The 24,534-nt window shown below is 52.0% G+C and overlaps 10 protein-coding genes across 10 annotated transcripts; 6 read left to right on the forward strand and 4 right to left on the reverse strand.

Moving 5' to 3' along the window:
- Positions 1–812: 812 nt before the first annotated feature.
- On the forward strand, positions 813–2,591 carry CkaCkLH20_11497 (cytochrome p450; the record flags this gene model as incomplete). Its single annotated transcript, XM_038894211.1, has 5 exons — positions 813–1,074; positions 1,134–1,222; positions 1,280–1,364; positions 1,421–1,603; positions 1,657–2,591. 5 exons carry the CDS (start codon positions 813–815, stop codon positions 2,589–2,591), a joined length of 1,554 nt encoding a protein of 517 aa, XP_038740541.1.
- A 1,029-nt stretch (positions 2,592–3,620) lies between these two features.
- Positions 3,621–4,367, forward strand: CkaCkLH20_11498 (uncharacterized protein; the record flags this gene model as incomplete). The annotated part of the gene is made up of 2 exons (XM_038894212.1): positions 3,621–3,810; positions 3,868–4,367. The coding sequence occupies 2 exons, from the start codon at positions 3,621–3,623 to the stop codon at positions 4,365–4,367; spliced, it is 690 nt and encodes a 229-aa protein (XP_038740542.1).
- A 322-nt stretch (positions 4,368–4,689) lies between these two features.
- CkaCkLH20_11499 (rieske domain-containing protein) lies at positions 4,690–5,440 on the forward strand (the record flags this gene model as incomplete). The annotated part of the gene is made up of 2 exons (XM_038894213.1): positions 4,690–5,100; positions 5,165–5,440. 2 exons carry the CDS (start codon positions 4,690–4,692, stop codon positions 5,438–5,440), a joined length of 687 nt encoding a protein of 228 aa, XP_038740543.1.
- Positions 5,441–5,648: 208 nt separating this feature from the next.
- CkaCkLH20_11500 (uncharacterized protein) lies at positions 5,649–7,570 on the reverse strand (the record flags this gene model as incomplete). The annotated part of the gene is made up of 6 exons (XM_038894214.1): positions 5,649–5,852; positions 5,904–6,088; positions 6,145–6,495; positions 6,546–6,711; positions 6,767–6,856; positions 6,908–7,570. 6 exons carry the CDS (start codon positions 7,568–7,570, stop codon positions 5,649–5,651), a joined length of 1,659 nt encoding a protein of 552 aa, XP_038740544.1.
- A 3,559-nt stretch (positions 7,571–11,129) lies between these two features.
- CkaCkLH20_11501 (uncharacterized protein) lies at positions 11,130–12,863 on the reverse strand (the record flags this gene model as incomplete). Its single annotated transcript, XM_038894215.1, has 1 exon — positions 11,130–12,863. One exon carries the CDS (start codon positions 12,861–12,863, stop codon positions 11,130–11,132), a length of 1,734 nt encoding a protein of 577 aa, XP_038740545.1.
- A 1,158-nt stretch (positions 12,864–14,021) lies between these two features.
- On the forward strand, positions 14,022–15,071 carry CkaCkLH20_11502 (uncharacterized protein; the record flags this gene model as incomplete). The annotated part of the gene is made up of 1 exon (XM_038894216.1): positions 14,022–15,071. One exon carries the CDS (start codon positions 14,022–14,024, stop codon positions 15,069–15,071), a length of 1,050 nt encoding a protein of 349 aa, XP_038740546.1.
- A 665-nt stretch (positions 15,072–15,736) lies between these two features.
- CkaCkLH20_11503 (uncharacterized protein) lies at positions 15,737–16,893 on the forward strand (the record flags this gene model as incomplete). The annotated part of the gene is made up of 2 exons (XM_038894217.1): positions 15,737–16,646; positions 16,706–16,893. The coding sequence occupies 2 exons, from the start codon at positions 15,737–15,739 to the stop codon at positions 16,891–16,893; spliced, it is 1,098 nt and encodes a 365-aa protein (XP_038740547.1).
- A 3,630-nt stretch (positions 16,894–20,523) lies between these two features.
- CkaCkLH20_11504 (uncharacterized protein) lies at positions 20,524–22,134 on the forward strand (the record flags this gene model as incomplete). The annotated part of the gene is made up of 1 exon (XM_038894218.1): positions 20,524–22,134. One exon carries the CDS (start codon positions 20,524–20,526, stop codon positions 22,132–22,134), a length of 1,611 nt encoding a protein of 536 aa, XP_038740548.1.
- A 157-nt stretch (positions 22,135–22,291) lies between these two features.
- On the reverse strand, positions 22,292–23,257 carry CkaCkLH20_11505 (uncharacterized protein; the record flags this gene model as incomplete). The annotated part of the gene is made up of 1 exon (XM_038894219.1): positions 22,292–23,257. The coding sequence occupies one exon, from the start codon at positions 23,255–23,257 to the stop codon at positions 22,292–22,294; it is 966 nt and encodes a 321-aa protein (XP_038740549.1).
- Positions 23,258–23,723: 466 nt separating this feature from the next.
- Positions 23,724–24,224, reverse strand: CkaCkLH20_11506 (uncharacterized protein; the record flags this gene model as incomplete). Its single annotated transcript, XM_038894220.1, has 1 exon — positions 23,724–24,224. The coding sequence occupies one exon, from the start codon at positions 24,222–24,224 to the stop codon at positions 23,724–23,726; it is 501 nt and encodes a 166-aa protein (XP_038740550.1).
- Between the last annotated feature and the right edge of the window lie 310 nt (positions 24,225–24,534).

The raw sequence follows: 24,534 nt of genomic DNA on the forward strand, positions 1-24,534 counted from the left end.
AATTCTGGAGGCAACACAAAATCCTGTCAAAGGCTTTCGATGTAAGACACAACTTCAAAGTTGACAATAATGCAACCCAAGTTGATATGCCAAATTTCTGACTGGGGATCATTGGTCATCTTCACATCTTCTACCCGCAGACCCAGCGGTCTGGCACTCGAGGATCATCATCCTGTCACTGTAAATGATCACCAACGAGCCTGGCTAACCTTGCAGACGCCAAACCTTCCGTGTGGCGGTGCCAAGACGAGTGGTTTCTGCCGTAAATAGAACAAAGTCGAGCAGGAGACGCCGACTTGAAATCCACATATGCGACATTCGATTATCGAGGTGGACGTTCGAGGTGGACGTTGAACATGGGGATGCCTACGCACGTCCGCACCGCGCATTCTCGAAAGTCGCCGGTGCGGGCAAAATGCGTTTCCTGATTCATGGAGCTCGCTTGGGATAATTATGACTTCAGACAAACCCACGCGTCTCCGACGGCGTTACCATTATCGTGATTCTTGGCACGTGAGCAAGGGTATCTGGTCGACATATCCCAACTCCGGGTTCCACAAACGATGGCGGCTCGGCGCCGGTCAGGAGTTGGGCGCGCTGCCAAGACATCACGGCCGTCATCACATCTGCGCCCAGACATGTCACCGTGCACGGAAAGGGTAAGTAGGACGCGAGAAGACTGGGCCCAGACATCCCTACTCGTCCCGCATATAGTTGCAATGATACTCCATTGGCTCAAATAACATGAGTTCTCATGACCATTCTCCAAAGTCAATCATCGGGAAGGTATCTTCAAGTCACAGATTTTCACAATGTCTCAAGCCAAGGAGATCTTGTTTTCTACTTTACATGAGCGCGGTGCGCTCTTGCTCATCATTGCCGTCGTATTTTCCGCATCATACATCTATCCGCGGCTGCGCATAAAGCAGCAGCTGAGCCGGATCCCTCTGATGGGACAAGAGATTGGAGGCTACTACAAACGACGAAACGAATTCTTGAGAGATCCTATGAGATTCTACTGGGAAGGCTACCAAAAGTGCAAGAATCAGTGTTTTCGCGTCACGCACTATGAAGGTAATGAGAATCCTGCTGCGTACTCAAGGCTATGGGATCTGACTGGGCAATCATCTCAGGCGAGCGAATTGTTTTGCCGGGAACGGCGCTTGATGAGCTTTGGAACATGTCGGAAGCTGTTCTCAACAAGAATAAAGCATATGATCAAGTAAGCTCTTGTAACGGGAACCCCAAGCGATCTCATTGTGACTGACATGAATCATAGAGGGTACTCAGACAGTATACGGGTCTGCCATCCGGCAACCCCTTCTTGGTGCATTGCATCCGCTCAGACCTGACAAGAAATCTCAGTGAGTTGAGTCACTTGGAAGCATAGATTACTCATGTACTAACATCTCCACAACAGAGCGCATCAATCATCATCTAGTGTCCGAGATTGAGAAGACAGTTGATGAAACCATCGGCCCTTGTGAAGAGTGGACTTCGCATCCGATTTACCGGACCTCACTCCGCATCGTCGCCATTGTTTCTGGATCCGTATACGTGGGCCCAGAGTTCTGCCGCAATGAGCAGTTCATCCATGACAGCAGTAAGTGTTCAACTTAAACTCAAACGCTCCATAGTTGCTGAGATATCTCACAGTCCACTTCACCGAGAATGTCTTGGCCGCGGTGCACATGCTTCAGATGTACCCAGGCTGGATGCGGCCCATCGCTCGCTTCTTCAAGCGCGAGCGTACCCAGCTTGCCAAATCCTGGGAGCACCTGAAGGCCTCTAAGAGACTCGTGGTTCCCATTATTCAGCAGAGACGGGAAGAGGTCAAGGCCGGCCGCGCATCTTACGACGACATGCTAGCCTGGATGATGGCAAAGCAGGGTGAATGGAAGCAGACCGATGATGACGTGGCCGGCTCGATGGTCCAACTCGGTGTTGCTTCCACTCACAACACATCCTCTACGATCGCTCAAACGTTGTTCCAGCTGGCTATTCGTCCCGAGCTGGTAAAGGAGCTTCGGGAGGAGGCCCAACGAGTGTGCGATCAGTTTGACGGACAACTCAGTCCTGTCGCTTTGCATGAGCTGAAGCTGCTCGACAGCGTCATGAAGGAAGCCCAGAGACTGAATCCTACGACTCCTTCTCACTTCCACCGCTACGTGGAAAAGGACATCACACTGAAGGACGGCACGCTCATTCCCGAGGGCATCACGGTTGAGGCCATCTTTGCCCCGCCACTATTTGACCCTGTTCTATTTCCCGACCCTCAGACCTTCGATCCATACCGCTTCCTCAAGCTCCGCAGGGGAGAGACCGAGGATCCGAATCACTACAAGAACAAGGAGCAGTACACATTCAGCCACGCTACCAAGGAGAACTTGGCGTGGGGCTACGGCGCTCATGTCTGCCCGGGTCGGTACTTTGCCAACAATGAGATCAAGCTCATCTTGGCGCGTATGCTTCTCCGTTACGACATTCGGATGCCGGGTGGAGTGAACGAGGTTATGAAGCCGCAAAGAGGCGGGATGGGATGGACACCTGATTTGAGAAAGCCGATTGAGTTTAGAGCTGTGAGGCAATGAGCTTTAGATGTGCGTAGTTGAATACATACGACATACGACATAGTCAATGGATTTCTTCAATAATGCTCATGGCTGTGGAGAGATTGAGCCAGAGGTGCAAGTTGACTGGGCTTGAAACAGGGTCATCTCCATCTCGCGCCTCAGATGCCTGGCAGGTGTGCTTCTGAACACAAGCTGCTGAAATTCAATGCTGTATCCGCTGAGATTTGGACAAAAGCTTAAGAATTATATTTGGGCTCAGTCTTCTTCATGTAATTTGTCAACTGGAATGTTCAACAGAGATAAAAGTAGCTCAATTGGCTATGTTCACGGCAAAACATCTGCGCGATTAGTATGTTCCGTCCGGTTGCCGTATTTCTGGGCAGTACTTGCCGTTCGTACAGGGTCCCCATCGCTTTTGCTTCAGTCAACTTCCCTGTTGCTTGTAAGTGGCCGCACACCCACAGCCAAGCTTAATGCACATAACTCACCTTTCAAGCGTCTCAGCGAACTTGATTGACTTTGGGTAGCATGAACAGGTCCGCCGGGCTATCGCCGCTGGCTTGAATGTTATGGTGCGGAGGATTCGTGATGGAATGCGGGGTCCTCAAGCTCACACTCCATTGAAGTACAATGCATGGAGGCTACGTCGAAAATTCAAAACAAGCTATAAGTGAACTGAAAGAGACCTGCTCGCCGCCGTTCCCAGAATGCCATAGTAAATACGGTGACTGGCCCTATATTTGGGCAAATATTGTACCAGAGTTTGAGCTCAATATGATGCTTTGACAATTGCCGACGGGAACGTTTCTAAGCTCGTACCCGCTGCTCTGTTGGTATCAGACGCTCGCATATGACATGAGATGAAGTTTAAGTCCAGTTCAACGTTTGAAAATGTGAACTGCCGAGCATTCCATTTGATGGCCACATTCTCATATTTGTATATGTACGCCGCCATTCCGTTTAGCAAGGCCGAGCAGGAATTTCATCACACTTACACTTCTATACCAACCGGCTACCTAATCTCACTGGTCCAGCATACTCAGCATCATGTCTCAAGTCGTTGAGCTCGGGTGGATACCCGTCAAGGACGACTTTGAGAGTGCACCCGTGACGCAAACCATCAAAGAGGTTCATTCGAAAGTTATCGCCAATGCCGACCTTCTAGGGCAATGGGAAGGTGTCCAGAACGCCGGAGGTCTAGATAAAAGCCCAGTCAAGGGTGTCCACTTTGCTGCAGGTGAGCAAATTCTTCATGTTTGTTTGAGCAAGCAATGATCTGATTTTTCGTCCTCAGTCTGGACTTCTGTTGAAGCCGCCGAAGCTGCAAAGCAGTCACCCGATGGCCAGGAGATGAGGAAGCTTTGGGGCCAAGTCATGGAGCTGTCCAGCCCGTCCGGCCCCGTCATGCCGAAGATGGGCTACTTCAACCTCGGAGGAGACGACTTCGCCAAAGTCGCAGCGGCTAATGTCATTCTGTTGACTGCCTGTTATGTTCCTGCCGACGCTGATACGGCTGCATTCAATGAAAAGTGGCAAGCTCTCATGCAGGCGCACGCTAGTTCGGGGGCCGTGAGTGCAGGCTACGTGGCGGGCGCTCATGGATGGACTGTCGGCGATATTGATGTTGAAGGACAGAAGAAGAAGGTTTTCATGGTTGTCACTGGATGGGACAACGAGGAGAGCGTGAAGGAGGCTATTGGTGGTGATAAGCGGGCCAAGTCTGAGGAGGCTCTGAAGGAGTTCAATATCGTGCAACATGAGCACGTTTGCAACGGGTTCAAAAAGCTGAAGTAAACAGATGATGCAAGATGGAAAATAAGATGACGCTTGTCAGATGAAAGTTGCCTCGCAAGCCTGGTACGACAGCTCTAAGGTGGTGAACTTGCTATTATCGGCATGAGCTAACAGCGGGGCGATATTCAACGCCCTGGTAGCAAGTCAGTTCTTCACGGCAGCAACGCAATTTCCAGTAAGAACACATAGTCATATTAATGAGTTGTACTCCACCAGTGAACATGCCATTGAAACATGTTTCCCAATCACTGATTCAGGAGTAGAAAAGCTCACAGATGTTTACTTCATGATTAGAATCGAAATGCGTCACGTGATCCTGCACATGATTCAGAATCCACCGTCATCGCAATTTGCATCCACCACGCTAAGTAGCACTCTCTCGACTCATCTTCTCGATCAAGCGGCAGAAGCGCGCGCACACGCAACGGCGGAGGAGATGAACACATTCGGGTCGCGGTCCCGGGCCGACGCAGGGTGGTTCTCGGCCGGTCTCGCGTCCTCATTCCCCGATCTCGGGTCGGACGACGGCAACCTATCAGATCTCCGCTTCTGTGCCACAGATCTCAAGCCGGGATGCAAGGTCTTCCACGCCCCCAAGACAAACGGCCCGGCGCCGCAGAGCGCCGAAGTGGATCTGTCGCCGGACTGCGTTGAGTCTGCCGAGATGGAGGCGGACTTGAAAGACCAGGTTATGGTATTCAGGTTCAAGGGGAAGTTCCATGCTATCGATCATGTGAGTTGGGTTTCCTGTTCAATTGCGCGATTGAAGTACAGCTAACCATGGCTTCTGGTATTAGAAATGTCCTCATTCTTCATACCCATTATCTCAAGGCGTTCCCTTTGATATCGAGGACTTCGGTATTGTTCTCAGCGCGGGAATCACGTGCCCGAAACACAGTTGGTCTTTTGATCTATTCTCGGGGATGTCGGATCGGGCGAGATACAAGCTCGGGGTGTGGGAGGTGCAGCTTCGCGATGCTGTTGGATCTGAGGCCTTAGTATCAATAGAGGAGGGAACCTCGGACGGTCCGGACAAAGAGGTCTGGGTGAGGAGAAAGCAAAGAATCGGATAGACTAATCATAATACCACTGGTTTTTTCAACTAGCCACCAATAGCCGAAAGCCGGCGTACCCTTCTACAACGACAACCGGGTCAGATGCTCAGCAAATAAAGGATATCTTCGGTACTTGTTTCTACAGATGATGGGGTATGTACATGAGATTCAACAATAAACATGAAAGTTTTAGATCTAACAGGCCTCTACCAGGTACATCTCAAGCTTAGTACCAGAGAGCCTTGTTCCAGAAGAGAGCCTTCTCGTTGGCCAAGTCATCTTCATCCAAGTAGAAGGTCGTGTTGAAAACGATCTGAGTGCCAGCGGTAGAGGAGTTGCCGTACTGGGGCCACTCGAGCTTGTCCTCGGCCCACTTGGTGTTGGGGTTTCCGGTGAGGACAAATGAGAGGAGATACTTTTGCATCATGACCTAAAGAATTGTCAACCACAGTTCTTCCGCAATGTTGAGGTGAAGACTTACAGCAATGGTAGCGTTGACGGAGGTGCTGCCACCGAAGCCGCCACCCGAGGGAGGGCCACCAGCGCTGGAAGACGCGGTCGCAGAAGCTGCGGCGGAGGTGGCGGTTGAGTTGGAGACAGAAGTCGTCGAGTTCGAGGTGGTGCTGCCGGTGGATGTCGAGCTGGAGAGAGTGTAGGTGCTGTACCCTGCAGAGGAGTCAGATATCTGTCTTTCATCATTCGGAGGTTATGGCCGGGCTTACAGTAGTAGCTCTGGTCAGTGCCGTGAGTTGCCTGGTCAAGAGCAACCAGTCCGTTCCAGGTCTGGTTGTTCATGGCGTGGGTAAGGGCAAGGTTGTGAGCAGTCAGGTCGAAGTGCTGCTTCATGTCGGCGAAGCGCAGACCGGGCTCGGTGTAGTCGCTTTCGGGGTACAGGGCAAGGATCTCGTCGACGATGCTGTCTTCGATAGCGGGGAAGAAGATGCGGAGGTAAGTGGCGACGTCTTCGGTCGTGTTCACGCCGGAGTAAGACTGGGAGTTGGCCTCGTGGAGCTCGTGGGTGGCGACGACGGGACCGGTGAAGTTGAAGCGACCTTGGTAGAGCTGGGCCTCGTCTTGGGCGGGTTAGTCAAGTCAAGCACCCTTGGCTATGTTCGCAACTCACAGGTATCGGCAATAATATCACCATCAACACGAGGCTGGAGTTGGTAGGTGTAGGCGTCCTGGATGGTGGTGGTAGCGGTGTTCAACGTGTCAAAATCGATGCCACGCATGCACTCGAGGCTTCCACCGGGGCAACCAGCTTCAGAGGAGACGTTCAGCCAGAAGGCCTGCATTCTTCTGTCAGTCTCAACTCTTTTGGTGTTGTCAAGGAATGATGCTCACCTCAGCATGCTGGTGGCCAGCGCCAGGAACGAAACCAGGCGACATGACATAGGCGCGGCTGTAAAGCTGCTCAGCGTGACCCGCGAAACGCTACAAGTTGTTCGTCAGCTTCATTCTCGAGTTTTTCCGTGGTTTACTTACAGTCATCTGGAACAGAGTCTGAGATGCACCAGCAGAGAAACCAACAGCAGTGATCTCATCGGGGTTACCACCGAACTTGCTGATGTACTTCCTCGTCCACTTGAAAGCAGCTTCGACATCCCAGATAGCGGTGTTGGAGGTACCGCCCTCGTGCAAGAAGGTGGGACCGTTCGCCAAGCCGGTGAGACCGAGGCGGTAGTTGTACGCGACATAGACGAACTCCTTAGACAGATCGAAGAGACCCTCGGGTGTGTTCTCGGCCTTGCTTCCACCGGTAAAGCCACCGCCGTATGTCCAGACCATCACAGGAAGATTCTTGCCTTCAGAGCCGGCGGGTGCCCATACATCGACGTACAGGCAGTCCTCCTCGGAGCTGCATGCGACGTCGGCCGCAGCGAGGGTGCCGGTGTTGACCTCCGTCTCGACGGGTGGGTCCTCGGGCTTGGCCCAGCGGAGGTCGCCGGTCGGAACGGCGGCGAAGCGGATGTTCTGGTACTTGTAATAACCTAGGGACTCGTTACCGGCGGCAGGGACGACGGTGCAGTAGTCGAGGGTGACGGAGGGCGTGGCTCCGGACCCGGCGGTTGTGGTTGGGGCCGGGGTGGTGGTCTGGGCAACGGCCGCAGAGGCTGCCATCAGCAGCGAGGAGTATTGAAACTTCATGTTGGATGTCGTAAGCGAGTGTTGGTAGCGATCGAATCTTGTCTCTGGTTGCGATGACTTCAAAAGAGTTCCAGTGACAAAGGGCCATGATCAGCCCTGATATATATAATCGTTGTCTAGCCCATGAATGTCTTCAAGACGGGGATCTCCGTGAGCATCGGCGAGCACGACGCGTAGTCCGAGCCGCGTAAGGTTGTGTCCATCTGAGCCTCATTAACCATCGTCATTCTTCCCTGCGTTCATCATTAAGGAGCATCTCGAAAAAACGTGTGAAGCGCATAGGACTTGTGCTGTGATGTTGTAATGGGAAAACAAAAGGCTCTTCTGATTGGCTCGCATTACCCCCACAAGGCTTTTAGAGTGGGATGAACTCTTAATACGGTTCTCGTTCATGAATCGGCGTTGGATTTAGCACGGGAACTTGCCGTCTTTTTCGGAGAATCTGGGCACGTTAGAGATGGCCCACAAGCTAAAAGGGGGTACTAAAAACAATTTAAATTCCAGAATCTGTTGTGCTGGGCAAGTCGTTGATCTCAGCCCAGCGGAGAGTGGGAGGTGGGGTTGAAGCGAGAGAAAGGAGACGGGATCGGTCAACTTCAAGCTCGGATTGCACCCACTTTCCGCCCCGTGCTCGGTGCCGAGGGCGGAACGACGCAGAATATCAACTCAGCAACGCCTCTCGAAGCGTCCGAAGGTTCCTCCAAGGACCTAGAATTAATAAGAAGCTGCCAAGATTCAGCTGCCATCTCTTGAACGACGCAAGAAGCAGAAAACCATTATCGGCACGGCATTAAGATTTAAGTTGAAAGTTGGTCATTGAAGGACCGAGAAACTTGACGACGCCTTTGCATCATCCAATCAACTAAAGAAATTGTTAATCGCAGTAACTACCATAAGATAACCTCGCGAACAACCTTGATGTCAACATGAATCTGGAAGTCCTTGGAGCTATTGATCGATGACTGGAAGTTCCTACATGATTGGCACGGCTCTTGACTGACAGCTATCTGCGCTCGCACGGCCGCCTTTTGATGTTGGGAAAGTATCCTGAGAGCCTTGCTTCTATCCGAAAGAAGCCCTTCTCCATTCGAGATACGATGTTTTTTGACAACATAACACATCAGCTGAGCTTCCGCGTGGCATGCATTGTACAGTCCAGTCCGGTCAGTATCGTAGTCGTGGGCTTCGAAAGGACATCCTATTTCTTCCGCCAAATCAAGAGTCTGAAACGCCCAAAAGCCGGAGGTCAGTTGCTCGATTTCTCCAATCGGGGTCCGCAGTTGTCCTGTACCGGAGCCTATCCAGCCACTGACGGCAAGCGTGGGACGGAACGGCTTTCCACGGTCCAGACAAGCGATGGTTTTGTACATATTGGAGATGGGCGCTCCAGTCGCGGGCATGATAATAGAGGCTGTTAATAAATTCGGCGACTTGAGGAAAAGCAAGTCACTGGAATTTCTGAGTTCGGTTACTTGTTGGACTTCAAAGGGCAATTCGCCGAGGAGACCTCGAATAAACTTCCGGTCCCTTCTCTTGGCGAGAGGTTTCTCCGTATAATTGTCATGACGTCTGTCTCTCTCCATATCATTTTGCTGGGATTCTTGAGCCAGGTCAATCGCCATCCTACCACGGGCATCCCTCAACGATGAGAGAGCGCCTGCTTCCAGCAAGTCTTTGACAATCTTAGGATGTGACCACAACGCAGCTTCCATCAGAGCTGTTCGTTCGTGCGAATCTTGGAAGTTAATGTCTTCGCCAGCCTTCAGCAGTTCCTGAACTCGAGTTTCAAGCCCGTTTGCGGCCGCAATCGCTAGATCGGAGGAGTCCTTGGGGCTCTTGACACAAAAGCCAGCGTCTCTACCTTCATAAGCAGACACTGCGCTCGAGGTAGCCTGAAAGTTGCACTTCAGTTACCGTCGTTTCAAAATACGTGTTTTCACATAACTCACCCCGTTCATACTCAAACGGTCGAATTCGTCTGTCAATTCATGCACCTCCTCGTTGATGGGCTCCACTTGAAGGGGCTTCAGGCCCACGGTGCGAAAGCAGCCCTCGCAGGGCTCAGTATCTTCTCCCCATTGATTGCGTTGAATCTCCCAGTCCAAGTCCCCCACCGATACGTGATCTTCAAAGGGAAACAATATTCGATAAGTGAATGCGCCATATTCTGGAGGTTTTGACAAGCATGGTGGTGTGACCCGTCGTATGGTGGGGGATTCGGTTCCAAGGTAACTGTCCTCGCATGTACCTTCAAAGAATTCAATATGGTGCGTATGAATGTTGTCGCAAAATGGGCATAGAACACGGGCAATTGTGTCATCCCACTGCAACGCCAATGCAACTGCCTTTGAAGACTCGACAGTCTTGGGTTCCGAGTGGCTGACGGGAACGTTGTCATGATCCATGGTAGGTGGGCTTACTGGCCACAGCATGTGTCTGGTGAAGTCTGATCAGAATTCTTGAATAGAAGTCCAAGGAGATGCGTGTTATGTATCACACTGGCAGACATGAACATGTGTATCCGGTGCCGGTCCTCACGGACTTCTTCTTCCATCGGCTTGCACGTGCACTGATACTGCATAGTCTGGAGACTTGATCATTTGAATGCAACCAGGCTATCTTTCCACTCTAGAGGGTTAGCCTTTTCGTAAACTATAAGTTCTTCACACCACCAAGCGTTCAAATAGCCCATCCAAAATCAACTCATCTCGTGAACCAATATTATTATGCCCGGTTCATATCGTAGGACGATATTGGCCATCATGTATATCATCGGATGAGCCATGCTGAACACCAACATGCGGTGACATGAGAGCCCATTCTCGAATCCTAGTATTATGGGTGGTCGGGGTTATGAGATGTCATGGGAGTAGTTATGCACCCCAAATCAGGCGCATCGCTCTGCAAGCCAGGAATGAAGCGTTATCCCAAACTAATTCTTACAGGCTTCTTTCGACTCAGCCCCATCATGGCATCTTTCTTCAATCTTCAAAGCCCTCAAGCTGGCTCTAGTCACAGCGAGCGTTGTTGTTGACTCTCATCGCATCTTACAAGCCCATTGCAATACTTGAAAGTATCAAAGACTATGCTTTCAGCGTCGATTATGAAGTCACATTCCATTATAGCTACATGAAAGCTGTATAAACTTGATCAAAAACACTACTGGCTATCTATAACATCGTGATGGGCAAGTTGGTCTGCACCCCAGAAAAATATAAAGTGTTTGGCGCTCTAGAACCCAAATCTCAGTTCGACTGCAGTTTGAGACATGGCTCTCTTCTCGTGTTCCGGGCTTATCTGTTGCACCCAGGTATATTGCCATCTTGACCGACCGAATTCTCACACCTATTCATGTCTCTCCTACCTTACCCGTCTTTTGAATACAGTTCAGAAGTCACATTTCTTTGACACCGACTGACGCTCGTTACGTAGACTGATCAGGATTCATGGCATTTATTATCATCAAACATATGTACGGGATGTCCGACACTGAGTGAGAACGCGTCGCTTGACAATAATTCTATGGAATGAAGAAAGCGCTATCCAGTACATGTAGTTCTTAATCCTGTACAAGCAGCCGGACCCAATTGTCTGCACAAATTCGTCGCACTTCATAGTAATCTCGAATGAAGGCATGTCTATCTCTTGGCAAGCCTAAGCCTGGCGCGAATGATGTCAACGAACCCATCTTGTCGGAAACGTACTGCAGCTCCGTTTCATCCCAGTTGTTCTTGTTGCTTTCAGCTATCCAAACGGTAACGAATTTGGCGACCTCTTGCATATTTTTGCGTGTCTTGACGGAATCTGGATCGAATCCACAGTCATCTTTTTCAAGGTCGTATGGAGAGTCGATGCTGTTAATATCCGTCCCTTTGCGCTCTTTCTTGTACTGTTCCCAGTACTTACGGAAGCCGTTTTCGGAAGCTCGTTCGCCAGTGCCGCGAATTGTTGAGAAATACTGGCTCATTGCCCTCACGTGATGTGGTTTGACGTTTCCTCCATTGACTTGGAAGATTTGAAAGCTTCCGGTCTTTTTGAAGCGCCTAAGCTGGACTGGGCTTGAGTCGTGAATTGTGTATTCGAAAGTCTCGAAGAGGTCCCCGTACTCATTGGAGTATTGGACCCTCTCGGATTGGTGGAATGGTTGACTGCTTCGAATGTACCACCGCAGTCCAAGACAGAAAGCTCTGAAGAGAGGGTATCGAGGCCTTACAAAGAAAACCAGTACATTTGCGTGCGCAAAGATTTCTTCGAATTGCGACCCCACGCCAAGAGATTGCATCAAGTCATGACTTGTGTCGCTGACTTTGAGGGCATGCAAAGTAATCGACGTTCCGCTGGACCACCCAGGGCGACCTTCGTAAAAGAAAAGGAGCTCGGCGAAAGGTTGAATCTCCTTGAACGTGGCATGACGACCGGCTATGAAGGCTCCAAACGTCTTTTCATCCGCCGACTCCTTATCTTTGACAACATCGTAGGCGAAGATGATGGCTGGGCCGGAGACGGGGCAAACATTTCCAGCTCCGGCTGGATCCACCCGAGCAGAGGTTTGGTTGATCCATCTGCTTTGCCGGGCTTGAGTTTCGTTGGAGTTGAAAGTGATGACGTCGAGGCCGTAAGCGAGTTTTCCTGCGGCTTCTGGGCACGTGTTGATGTTCAGACAGCGAATCCTCGGTTGCTCGAACTCGTCGACGTAGCTGATAATTTCTTCGCAGTCCGTCTCGAAGGACAGAATCCCATCTACCTTGTCAAAAGATGCCTTGAGCCAGATGTATTTATAGCGGCCGTTGCAGCCGACAACGATTGCGCGATAACTTTGGTTGGGAGGCGTGTCATGAAGTAGACTTGGCCTGCGTACCCAAAAGCACATCGGGATGTTATTGTGGTCGTGGTGGCCGTTGAAACACTTCAGGGAGCAAAAGTGTGTCCCGCAGTTGTTACAGGGGAAGCGGAAACGTTTGACGTCCCCGAGGCAAGTGCCACAGACATAGTTCTTCTTGTTCTTTGGCCTTCCAAAAGTGCGAAAAACCCCTACTGGATAATGGTGCAGCTTCCAATGGCGAGGACCAGTCTTCTGATTGCTCTTTTTCTTCTTCGCTCCGGATGTTGTTTCTGCGGTGGGCTGTATACCCGACGCTTCGAGTTGAACGGAAAAGCTGACGACGACAGGCAAGTCATCGGAAGATGGGACCTCGATCGCGGCGGAAGACAGTTCCTCGATGCTGGAAGAAGATGATGTCTCGATGGCAGAAGAGGATGGTGTCTCGATGCCGGAGGAAGAGGGAGAGTCCATGGCGAAGAGCTGGTGATGCAGAGCTGACAATGAATGAAAAGAAGATGCTGTAGAATTGATGTTCTTGTTCGGTGCTGATGATGTGAAGTGGAAGAAAACGGCGAGGGCAGAGACAGCGAAAGGACGGGAGATGATCCTTGTTGTCAAAATAGACGGTTACAGATCCGGCAGCCACCACGACCAGGTATTGGTAGGAACGATAGAATGGCAGTCTTTCGTAGCAGGGACGAACGGGAGGTGGACCGAAAAAGCAAAAGGAAGGACAGGAGAGACGTTTTTAGATTATATGGAAGGTGAATGGCATGAAGTGGTAATGACGGCCGGCTGAGAAAGGGAGAAGGGGCAGCAGGAAAGAGACTCGGAACACGCATGGGTTAATCGTCGAAAGTCGAAAGTGAACATTAGAAAACGACAAATGCAAACCATGGAATTATGCCACTTATGTAGATTCGATAACAAACGGGGCCATGCAAACTACTTGAGATGGGCGTTACCATTCTGTCAGTCTCGGAGAATGGTGCTTTGCCATCGACTTTGCTTATGACAATGATGGAATGAGACGTTCCTTCGTCAAACAATTACGACTTTCGACTGCCTCATGCGCCGAAGTCGCCGAAGCCAATGTTAAGATAAAAGCAAGAGCGATCTCAAATTATGAGTCGGAGCCTTTCCTCCTGCTTCGCCACTGGATTGCATCAAGGACCAGCCGTCTCTTGCTGCCTTTGACTTCAAGTCCGAGATTCAACTTGCACTCCCTGGCAGAGGATTTCGGATTGAGACACAACTTTAGAGCTTCAGCAGAATGTCCGATCCTTCGACCGGCGTGACTCATACGGTTGGGACCTCAATCGTCAGCTTCTACCACGTATGAAAATCAATCGCGCCCAGCGCGAAAAATAACTCCAATAACGTATTCAATTGCTAATTACCCTCTTTGTACGCGAAAAGATGCAGGTTATCCAGCGGCAAGCCGTCATCATTCAGCGACGCCCGATCAACACGACGCCGTCTGCCCGATTGAATTCCTTCAACCACCACGCCTTGGCACCATGGCTCGAGGAAACAGGCTACCTCACGCCGCTGTTTCTATTTGAAAGAGAGCGAGAGATAGCTCCATGCAACATGGGGCATTGGCTGTCGCCAACAATCGAAACGCACATGCTTCGTCCGGCAGTAGCAATCCACTCATTGTCCAAGACTGAAGTTACCAAGCTCCTCACTGTCGCATCCGAGGTCGGCTATGACATTCTAAAAGCCGAGAAAAACGAAGATCTAAAAGCCCTAGGAGAAAGCATGGCGGCGGCAGCGACTCCCGGTCTCCAAGGCTCAGCCGAAGGATACTTCGTCCGCCTGAGCCACTGCAGCCCAAAGGACGCCGACGGAGGGAATCTTCGAGCGGTCTTCAGTATACGAGAAGCTCTTGTCAAGCTGGTGTCCTCGAAACGTACCGTGCAAGCTCTTTTGGGCTTGTATTATAAGTACGAAAACAGCGACGACGTTGCCGACAACCAGCTGTACTTCTTCCCGTATCACACCAACCTCGATCGACTCAGCGAGTGGCGATGCTATGTCAACAAGCACAGAGTAGTCGCCATTAGCCAGAGCAGGTTCTACCAGTGCAATCATGCAGGCATCACAGACGAGGGTTTGCAGTCGCTGGCGGAGCAAGTTCGTGCTCTGTGGTCTCGGATGGCTGCTGATCTCGACTTTGACTCTTGCGTGTTGGACATCTATGCTAAAGTCCTCGAGCCTCAGTTTTCTGTGAAGCTGATAGAGATCAATCCATGGGGAGCGTATTCGGGGTCTGGTAGTCTGCTGTTTCACTGGCTTGACGACGCTGGTTTTCTCGAGCCAACGACCCCCACAGGTGAGACGGTCATCAGAATTGTTGAAGAAGGGGAATCGCCAATATTGTCACGAGACGAGGCGTACAAGATTGGTAGAGATGGCATCATCGAAAATGAGTTGCGCTGCCTGAAAGAACGGGGACTCGAATGGGTGCTACAGGATGAGGCGGATGCCAAGTTCATGGCCTTGCCTTTGCCGGCTGCCCATTCTGGGTTGACAACGAGGAAGGACGGGCTTGAGATGTTTCGTCGGCTGAAGAACGGGGGCAAGACCGATGCGAGGCTTCCTGCCAGAGATCACCCGCGGTTCGTGAAGTTGAAGAAGGCTTACCGAGATGAAGTTCTTCGAGGAGAAGCATGATTAGGGTGCAGTATTCTTGGCTCATTGGGTCACGATGTGTGACTTGGTTGAGCGATACGAATGACTGGATAGGCGAATTGGCCCACGTTATGGCGGCAAAAAGCGTTTGGTCATGATCAATAGCATCAAACTCACCAATTAAGTAAATCAATCACAAAGCCGGCAGACATGGTAGATTCTTTGGCAACTCAAAGTTGTGAATATGCTATCTCGAGACTTGTCTGCCGTGAAAACGGTCCAATGGCAGGAATGCGGAGCGACGGCTATCACCCCCGCGACCTCCGCAACTTCCCCTCCTCTCCCAACAAGCTATCTCAACCCCATTCTTGATCTTTTCTGCTCAGGTACATGCGATCGCTGGTAGCAGACGATTCAAGAGCTTTCGGCAAGACCTTTGGCAAGCCGGTATTTATCGCCTTCCCCACGCTTATCAGCTTGGCGTTGTGTTACCCCTCTGCCCCCTCCTGCAGCACATGCAGCCACCCGCATCTAGAGTCGGATTGGAAGCAGGGTTTCGTCATCACGCCATGGTATCTGAAGATGATCAATGCCGCGTCCGCCGATAGCGCAAGGAATCTCTGAATAATTATTCGCCAATTCCCTCCGACAAACCAGTCACCCGAACTGTTATTCTTCAGTCAACTTCTCGCCCCCAAGTCTTCACGATGAAGCCGCACAGCATCGCCGCTTTCACCTTCTCCCTCGCCGCCTCGTCGGCCTGGGCCGCACCTTACACCGAGGCGCTCATCGCCCTGCACAAGTCCCTGGTCGAAGTCGACTCAACCTCCAAAGCCGAAGCCCCCGGAACCGAGGTCCTAAAGAACTACCTGGAGACGAACTTCACCGTCGAGCTTCAGACCGTCGAAGGCGACAGGCAAAACGTCTTCGCGTACCCCGGAACCTCGCGTGAGACTCGCGTCTTGCTTACGTCTCATTACGATACCGTGCCGCCGTTCATCCCCTACTCCCGCGACGGCGATGAGATCCGTGGGCGAGGCACGGCCGACGCGAAGGGCAGTATCGCGGCGCAAATCACTGCCGTGGAGGCTCTTCTGGAGAGTGGCGAGATCAGCGACGGGGATGTCTCGTTATTGTTTGTGGTGGGCGAGGAGACTGGTGGTGATGGGATGCAGACCGCCAATAATCTCAATCTCACATGGGAAGCTGTCATCTTTGGCGAGCCGACGGAGAACCAGCTGGTTCGCGCCCACAAGGGCGTCTTGGGGTTGAATGTCACAGCGGATGGCATCGCTGGGCATTCCGGATATCCCGAGCAAGGACGCAACGCGATTGATCTCCTCGTCCGCTCGCTGGGAGCCATCATCGACGCTGAGTTGCCTTCGACGGAGGAGTTTGGGGATACGACGTTGAACGTGGGCGTTATTGAGGGTGGCATTGCCAGTAATGTCATTCCGGAGAATGCCACGGCGAGGACTTCGATCCGACTCGCCACTGATGATATCGATTTGGTGAAGGAGGTACTGAGCCAGGCTGCGTACAATGCTACCCCGGAGCATGTTAGTCTTTCGTTCAATGCTGGTGGCAAGCCTGTCAGTCTGGACTATGATGTTGATGGTAAGTCTGCCTTGTCGGGGGTTGAGTATTTGTAAGGGTTCTTTGACTGACATGGCTAGGATTCAATACGACCGTCGCCAACTACTACACCGACGTGCCATATCTCCAAGGCGACCACAAGAGGTACTTGTATGGCCCTGGTACTATTCTTGTTGCACATTCAAATGATGAGCGAATTCTTGTTTCCGATCTCGAGGGGGCTGTTGAGGGGTACAAAACCCTTATCCTGGAGTCGTTGAAGCAGTAGCCGTGTACTCAGACAGTCTCCTACACATAAGAAATATTGCCAAATTGATGAAATAGCATAGTGAACCAAGATTCGTACGAAATATAGGAGAATAATACACAATCTGAAGAAGCCTCAGCCGCTGCCAGAGGAGGTGAATCACGCGACCAGAAAGTCAGATGTCTGCATCATGTGTTCCTCAAGCTAGTTGTTGACAAAGCCAAGTCAATTCCGTCTTGGTTCGTTACAATGAGAACGTAGTCGATCACATCAGATCGCTTGAGAATCATCCCATTCCGTCAACCAATAAATCCAAATCGATAGCGTGAGTCGTGACTTTCGGACCATGCTGTGCCTGGCTGGAAATTAGCAGCCATCTCTTCTCACTGTGTAAGCGTCGAAGTAGAAAGAGCCTATTCTTCTCAATTCCAAATGAAGGGGTTGTTGTCAAGGGAGGTATCAGAAGAACGCTTGAGATGTGGAGGTATCATAAGCGCGAACTGTCTGGTACGTCTCTACCAGTGGATACGAAGTGTTCCTAAATACCATCGTACATTTTGCTCAACTGCCCAAGCTTAACGTCCGGCAACTAACATCAATCCTTTCTAAATTAAGATTATGTCTTGTACTCCACATTCCTCAAAGCCCGAGCTTGGTTGATATTCCCCGTCCTTCTCAAGAATGCCGAAATATTCGTTGCAATCTCGTTCATCCGTAGTCATGCTGAAGTATACCCGAAAACTCCCCGACCTGCGAAACGTGTCCGGACCTTTGGCATCTGGTACTAGTTGCAACAAAATACCATATGCACCGTAACGGTCCTTGGCGAGGGGAAGTAGGTGTGTCGAGCTATCCAGACGCCATGCATCTTCCTTCGAAAGTTCCTCATTTTTCATCCCCGCTTTGATGCAATCCCTGTCTTCTACTAGTTGCAGAAGCATATTCTGATGCCGCCAAGGCCAATACCGCCACTCCTCACCGAGGTCCCTTAGACCAGGTGGCAACCTTCTCAATGGGCCTCTGATTGCGAGGGCCCGTACGCCAGATCTTTTGAGCGACTGAAATTGCAGATCCGACTTGAACCCATCGATGTCCGACAATACCTTTATGTTTATGCAGCTCAGTTGGTGCACTGTTGTCCATGAGGATCCGATGAATGGTGCTGTGTGAGCGACTCCAGAGATGCACAACCAAGACCATGACGGCGCAATTCCCGCAAATAGAAATTTCACCTCTCTTTTACAATGCCAAAGAAGGGAACAGACTATGTCGCCCTCCCAAACTCCAGCAAGGAAATTATCATCGAACAATTCGCTCAGGACACGTGCCATACCAGCGACAGCGGGAAGCCGGTCTTCCTGATATGTTAACTCAGTGCTGGAGTAGTAACTGACAAATGTTCTCCAGTATGCATGAATTGCCCCTCGATCGCCTTTTTTGAGTGATTGGACTCGAACTACGTCACTTGAATCCGACCCAATGAGGTGCCAGTGATCGTGGTCGTTCGGAAATGTTTCGTTGGCGATTGTATGGACACATTCCCACCACGTCTCACTTGGTGTAAAGTGAAGAACAGCAGGTGATAATGCGCGCTCCTGGGCTACCCAGCCCCTTGAGTTAAGTGGAGCGTTTTCCATAACTTCGAGAAATTCAGATGGATGTTGGATGTAGAAACCGCTGATTTCATCCTTCTGGCCATTTTCGCGGTCGAAAACACCGTTGAAGTAAATAGGGAAATGATCAGGGGACACTGAACTTCTCGTCCCAAAAAGGGACGACTCCCCATTTTGATAGCCAGTCGCTGCAACATTAAATTCTCCATATTGGTAGACCTCTCCCATCCTCCCAGCTTCTCGAGCCCAGTCTTCTGAGCAGTCTTGGATAATGCAAAGAGAATCAATCCAAATGTACGGAATGTCGAGTTCGGTAGCAACATACATGGCGTCTTTGAAAACTTGAAGAAGCTCCGGTACTGGTATCTCTTGCTGCAACGCGCTCTGATTCTGTCTTTTTAGCTTAAGGAAAGTCCTGTTCGGCCACCGGTGACTCAATGTAATATATCGAGTGGTCCTTGGTAAATGCCTCGTCTCGCAAAGACTGGCTGATATGTCGGGAAGTCCCACACAGGGCCTCCAGACTCTGACCAAACGAGTCGGCAATTTTCGAGATTCGGTTCCCCAACCGCGGCAGGTACATTTGCGATACCAAGATCGAATCAAACCCATGCTTGTTTCTGATTTTGGGGAGGTTGTCCCGAGATCGAGGTCTTTTGTAAGTCAGTTGATGTAAAATGAATACAATGTAATGTCACTAAACTTACTTAAGAGCCTTGGCCCTGGATACCCCCGCCCGGTCCCAGCCATCACTCGAGACAAGTATATATGCTTGAAGCCCCAATATTTGTCGTGATCGAGGTTACGGCCATGCTCTTCGAAAAGGTGGAAATAAAGCTGCAGCTCGTCGAAATCGCGTTCCTCCATCTGACCGTGATTGATGTCGACTGCACATTTGATGTACCACGAATTGCAGGCTGTCAGTTTGGACTTCTGACAGAAAGCGTCCAATGCAACGGAAAGCTCCTTGCACAAAGGGCAGCCAGATCGAACGGAGCTTCTCAAGGAAGACATCGATGGATGAAATATTGTACCTCCGGTTCGGTGTTGAGGAATGGTTTCTTGGAAGAAGTAGTTGCACATGACACAGAGTCTCGATGCCAAGCGACTAAATGCCAGGGTTGCTTCTTCCGACAATCCATCGTCGTCGTCTTCTTCTTCCGTAGAGTAGGCATCCAGGCCGCTGCCATCTGAGTCCGAGTCTGTGGCCATAATTACGTCCATGCCGGAGTCAATCTCTTTGCGTCTGTCTTCATTCGATGTGCCGTGAGTGTGTCTGTCATCGTGCGTTTGCGAGTGACTTGATTCGCCCCGTTGCATCTTGGATGAGGAAACCTGAATTCAAGAGATAGAGAAAACAACCAGGATAAGATAAGTGGCTGTTCTCAGCTGGTTGATGATGCGGAAAAGACAACAATCCTACCACACAGAGCGGGGAACGGTGAGATTCTTATTGTTCGCCGGCGATGGGGCGCAGCACCGGAGGCCGGGGTCAAAAGGCAGCTGGTCGCCTGGTAATAAGCACCGCATCATGCAGTGTGATGAAAAGTGAGGCGAAACCGCCAGAGCACTGTTTCGAGGTATAATTGGTTAGGCATGAATCGTCTGGAGAGAAGTGTAAAAACTAAGGAGTTTGCGACTGGGCTTCAGTGTTGTGATTTGAAGAAAATACGATCCCGTCTTGTTCTTGATGTTTGATTCGTACAGCTAATTACATAGGCTACTCGATACCACGCTCAAACCGCATTAAGACAGAAGGATCAAATCGGTGTATGCGACTAAAGGTCATCCTACCCTTTATCCGGGGCAACAATGCTTCCAAAGAGACTGACGTCATGACACGTGACCGGGACGCGTCGCTGCCCCACCTCCCCGCGCCAGCTTCCAGTCCACGTCTCAACTCAGCAATGGGCTCAGCCAACCCCGGCGGCCTCCAGCTTTGCCTCATCAGCGGGAAGTACAAGTTGGGCATAGCACCAGCCCTACCCGTCAAGACATCACCACCGTCCTTACCATTTCCGATCCCTCCACTGCAACCATGTCCCGTCACGGCATCCCGGACGTCGTCTTCGAGAAGATCGACAAGTACGTCGACTCGCTCGCGCCCCAGATCCAGCCCCGCATCACCTCCGAGCTGGAGCTCTTCCAGACCAAGACCATCGATAGTCTCGAGGACCAGGTCATCGACGCTTTCCGCTCTCTCTTCAACAAGGACAAGGATCCTAGCGGTGCCAGGAGCCTCAATGACTCGCCTCCGGATGCCTATGGCGGCCAGTCCCTGCCCTTCGCCGACGAGATTGCGAAGCTCACCCGGAGCTTCAGCATGATCACCGATGAAGCCGGCGATGATCTGAGAGACATCTTCGACTTGACCGAGGGTCGTGGCGGAGGCGGCGGTGAACAGTCTCGCGGCATCGAGCACACCGACTCCTTCTCTCGCGGGGCGAAGGGCTTCCTCTCAGCCGCTATCAACGCAGTTCAGGATCACATTGGCGACGACCGCCAAGGAGGCGGCAAGAAGTTCGAGCTTGACGGTCTCCTCGGCGTGCTCAGCAACACTGTCAAGGACGCCGCCCGCAACCCCGAAGAGAAGGCCCGCGTCATCAGCCCGGAGATCAAGGAGAAGGTCGGCGCGAAGCTGAGGGAGCAGCACGCCCCGATCGCGGAGCAGTTCACCCGCATCGCCCTCGACCACATCAAGAAGTGGCTGCGCGGCAACACGAGCACTCGCGACATCGGCGACGGAGTCAAGGGCGAGGTCGAGGACCAGGTGAAGGACTTGGTGAAGGGCATCGGTGGTCTCTTCGGCAAGAAGCACTCCTCCGACGAGGGTGCCTCCAGAGGCTTCGGCGACCGCGACGGCGATGACGGAGGAAGCGGCGGTGGATTCTCCAAGGTCATCAGCGACAAGCTCAGTACGGGTATCGCCAAGGTGCACAGGGAAGTCCGTCTCGAGTTCCGCAGCGTGCTTGGTGGTATCGAGAAGCAGCTGTTCGAGCTCCTTCCCGACGAGTTCCAGAGACCTTTGGAAAAGATTCTGGGCGGCAACCCCTTTGACTCGCAGCTCGATCGCGAGGCTGGTGGCCAGACGGATCGTGGTTTCGGCGACGACATCAAGGCGAAGTTGGTCAGCAAGATTCGCGGCCTGATTCGGAAGGTGCAGGAGACGTTGCGCGAGAGCATCCTGGGTGTCGTGAACGGTGGCCACCGCAGGTTCGAGCGCGAGAGCTGGGTGTTTGTGCAGAACATGGTCGAGAGCAAGGTGCAGAAGTACCTTCCCAACGTGAAGATCACCGTGCCGGACGACATTGGCAACGAAGGCGTCAGCGTCGGCTCGCCGAATGTGCAGCTTGGTGGTGGAAATCAGTCTGTTCCTCCCCCTCAGGGCAACTATCCTCCGCCGCCCTCGCATCACGAATCTGGGGGTCAAGGGTACAACCAGGGCAACTACCAGCAGCAACATCAGCAGCATCAAGACTATCGGCCGGATCAGTACCAGCAGAATCAAGGATACCAGCCCGACCAGCACCAGAACTACGGCCAGAACCAGAGCTATGGAGGCAACCAGAGCTACGGTGGAAATCAAGGATACGATCAGAACCAGGGCTATGGCCAAAACCCAGACTACGGACAGAACCCTAGGTACTAGGAGGACCAGGAAAAGGACCAAAATCACGGCGAAGAGGAATGAGATCTGCGGGCGGGATCACGCATGCTAATGTCTTCAAGTAGATGATTATCAGCGAGCTACACCTCAAATGAATTATGATGGATGAGCAGCAACCACGATTCCCCATTACTGACCCTTACTTCGTGACACCAGCTACTTTCAGGGCCTCCTCCGTCTTCTTCTCAAGCTGGATCCCGACAAGTACGTCAAGAAGCCTGACGAACTTCGCTCGATCCCCATCAACCTTCTCCGCAAGCTCTTCCGCACCATCGCCCTCCTCCAAGATCTTGAACTGAACAGCAACCTCCAACGCCCTCTTATCAGCATACGGAAACACATCCTCCCACCTCTCCTGCACCCGCCGCAGAAAGATCCCCGCCCCCGTCGGCCCGATCCCCTTCACGCCATCCGTCAAGATCTTCTCAACCTTCTTCTGCGCCTCTTCCGGTGTCTTCAAATCCTTGATCTGCGCCCGCAAGCCCTCCATCTCCTCAACATCCTCATCCTCCTCCACGCCGCAAATATCCCGAACACTCTGAACGAGATCCCCAAGCTGGGCCGCCGTCTTCTCCTTATGCTGCGTCCTCGCTTCCCACACGACCTTCCGCCGCCCCTCAAACCCCGCCTCGTCCAGATCCTTGAGAGTCCGCAGGCCGAACGGTGGGTTTAGTAGGGTGTTGATGGTCCGGAGACCCAGGCGGTGCGAGATGGGTTTGCTGAGCAGCAGCGCCGCCGTAAGGTTCTGAAATGGCGTGAGGGAAGAGTCCGGGTACGTCAGGAGTGGAATCTGCTCTTCGCCGTTGGACTTCTTCTTGCCGGCATCTTCGGGCGGAGGCGTCTTTTGGGGCTGCGCGTGGCCGGCTTCCCAGTCTATCTCACCGTGGCCTGGCGGGAGGGAGGGGAAGGCGAGAGAGAAGGCTTCGTCGGTGAGGAGCCATTCGATGACGGAAGAATTGGTTGCTGTCTTTGGTTTCTTGGGTTCGGGCTCCGCGGCCTCGTGCTCGTCTTTGATCTCATCTTTGGTGGCTGCTTTGCGCTTCGAGCCGGGTTCGGGGGACGCGGAGCTACTCGGCGACTCTTTGCTGGTCTTTTTTGGTGACATTTTGAGTCGAAATCGTGAGTTTACTTTCGTGATGTCTCAACCGTCGATGTGGCAAAGAAAAAGCGTTACATTTAGAGAGGTTGAGAATGTCGGCAATGAGATGCGAGCCGCATGATGTCATGGACCTGAGGCGGTCTGTGTACTTGGCGGATGGGCGAGCGCTGCGTCATGAAGCTAATTTCTGCACGGAAGTGAACAAGAAAAAGAAATTCTTCATCTGGAATTGGAAGGAGCTCGGGCATTCAGCGGCAGGAGACATTTTTCACAAGGGACATCGAAGTGAGATAATCAGTGATCGTTCTCATTCAGCCATTTCTCATCTGTTCGTCAGAGCCCATGCCATCTCTCCAACGCAGAAGTCCATCCCAAGGGTTATTCAGTTCCAGAACAAGCCAAATCTCAAATTCCAAAGATGAAGCTGCCCCCAATACCGTAACCGCCATGCCAAATCTCGTCCGTGAACATATCAAATCTGGCCCTCGCCCTCCTCGCCACCAGCACCCTCACCACTCTCCTCCTTGACAACCTTCTTCTCCTCCTCAGCCTCCGCCTCAGCCTCAGGCTCAACCTTAGTCTTGGCCTTGCTCGTACGCGCCTTCTTCTTCTTGGGAGTCTCCTCGGCACCCTCCTCGTCGTCATCGGCGCTGTCGGGGGCCTTCTTCTTGGGGGTGCGCTTGGCGCGGGGCTTCTTGACGGGGGTCGCGGCGGGGGTGGCGGAGTCGCCGTCGGAGGCAGTGGCGGTGCCGCCGGCGAACCAGCCGTACTTGGCGACGGCGTTGCTGATGCGCTTCTTGACGCTGCTGCCGCTGGCGGAGCCGATGTCGACGGCGATCTGGTCGGCGTCGAAGGTGGCGGGGCGCGGGATGCGCTTGATGAGGGCGATCATGAGCTGGATCTCGCCGTCGGTGTAGCCGTGGGTGCTGCCGGCGCCGGCGTCGTCGGCGTTGGTGGCCTTCTTGGGGGGCATCGTGGCGGGTGGTGCTGGGGGGTGGTTAGTTGGTGAAGAAGGGATGGGTTCGTGAGGTTTGCGTACCGGTGGAAGGTGAGATGAGGTAAATGGGATGTAGATTGTGGAAGGCAAGTGAAGGCCTTCTGGTTTTGCTGGGAGTTGTATGTGGGAGAAATTGCTTGGTGGTTGGAAGGAAGAAGTTGCAAAGAAGAAGTCGTTAGGTAAATTCAGAGTAGATGGTTTCGTGGAAGGAACGAAAAGGCGAAAGAAAAAATGTTCTCAGCTCGCTTATTTATCGAAAGGAAAGAGCAGATTTGAGGGTGGAATT

Source organism: Colletotrichum karsti (genome assembly GCF_011947395.1).
Source record: "Colletotrichum karsti strain CkLH20 chromosome Unknown Scaffold48, whole genome shotgun sequence".
NCBI lineage: Eukaryota > Fungi > Ascomycota > Sordariomycetes > Glomerellales > Glomerellaceae > Colletotrichum > Colletotrichum karsti.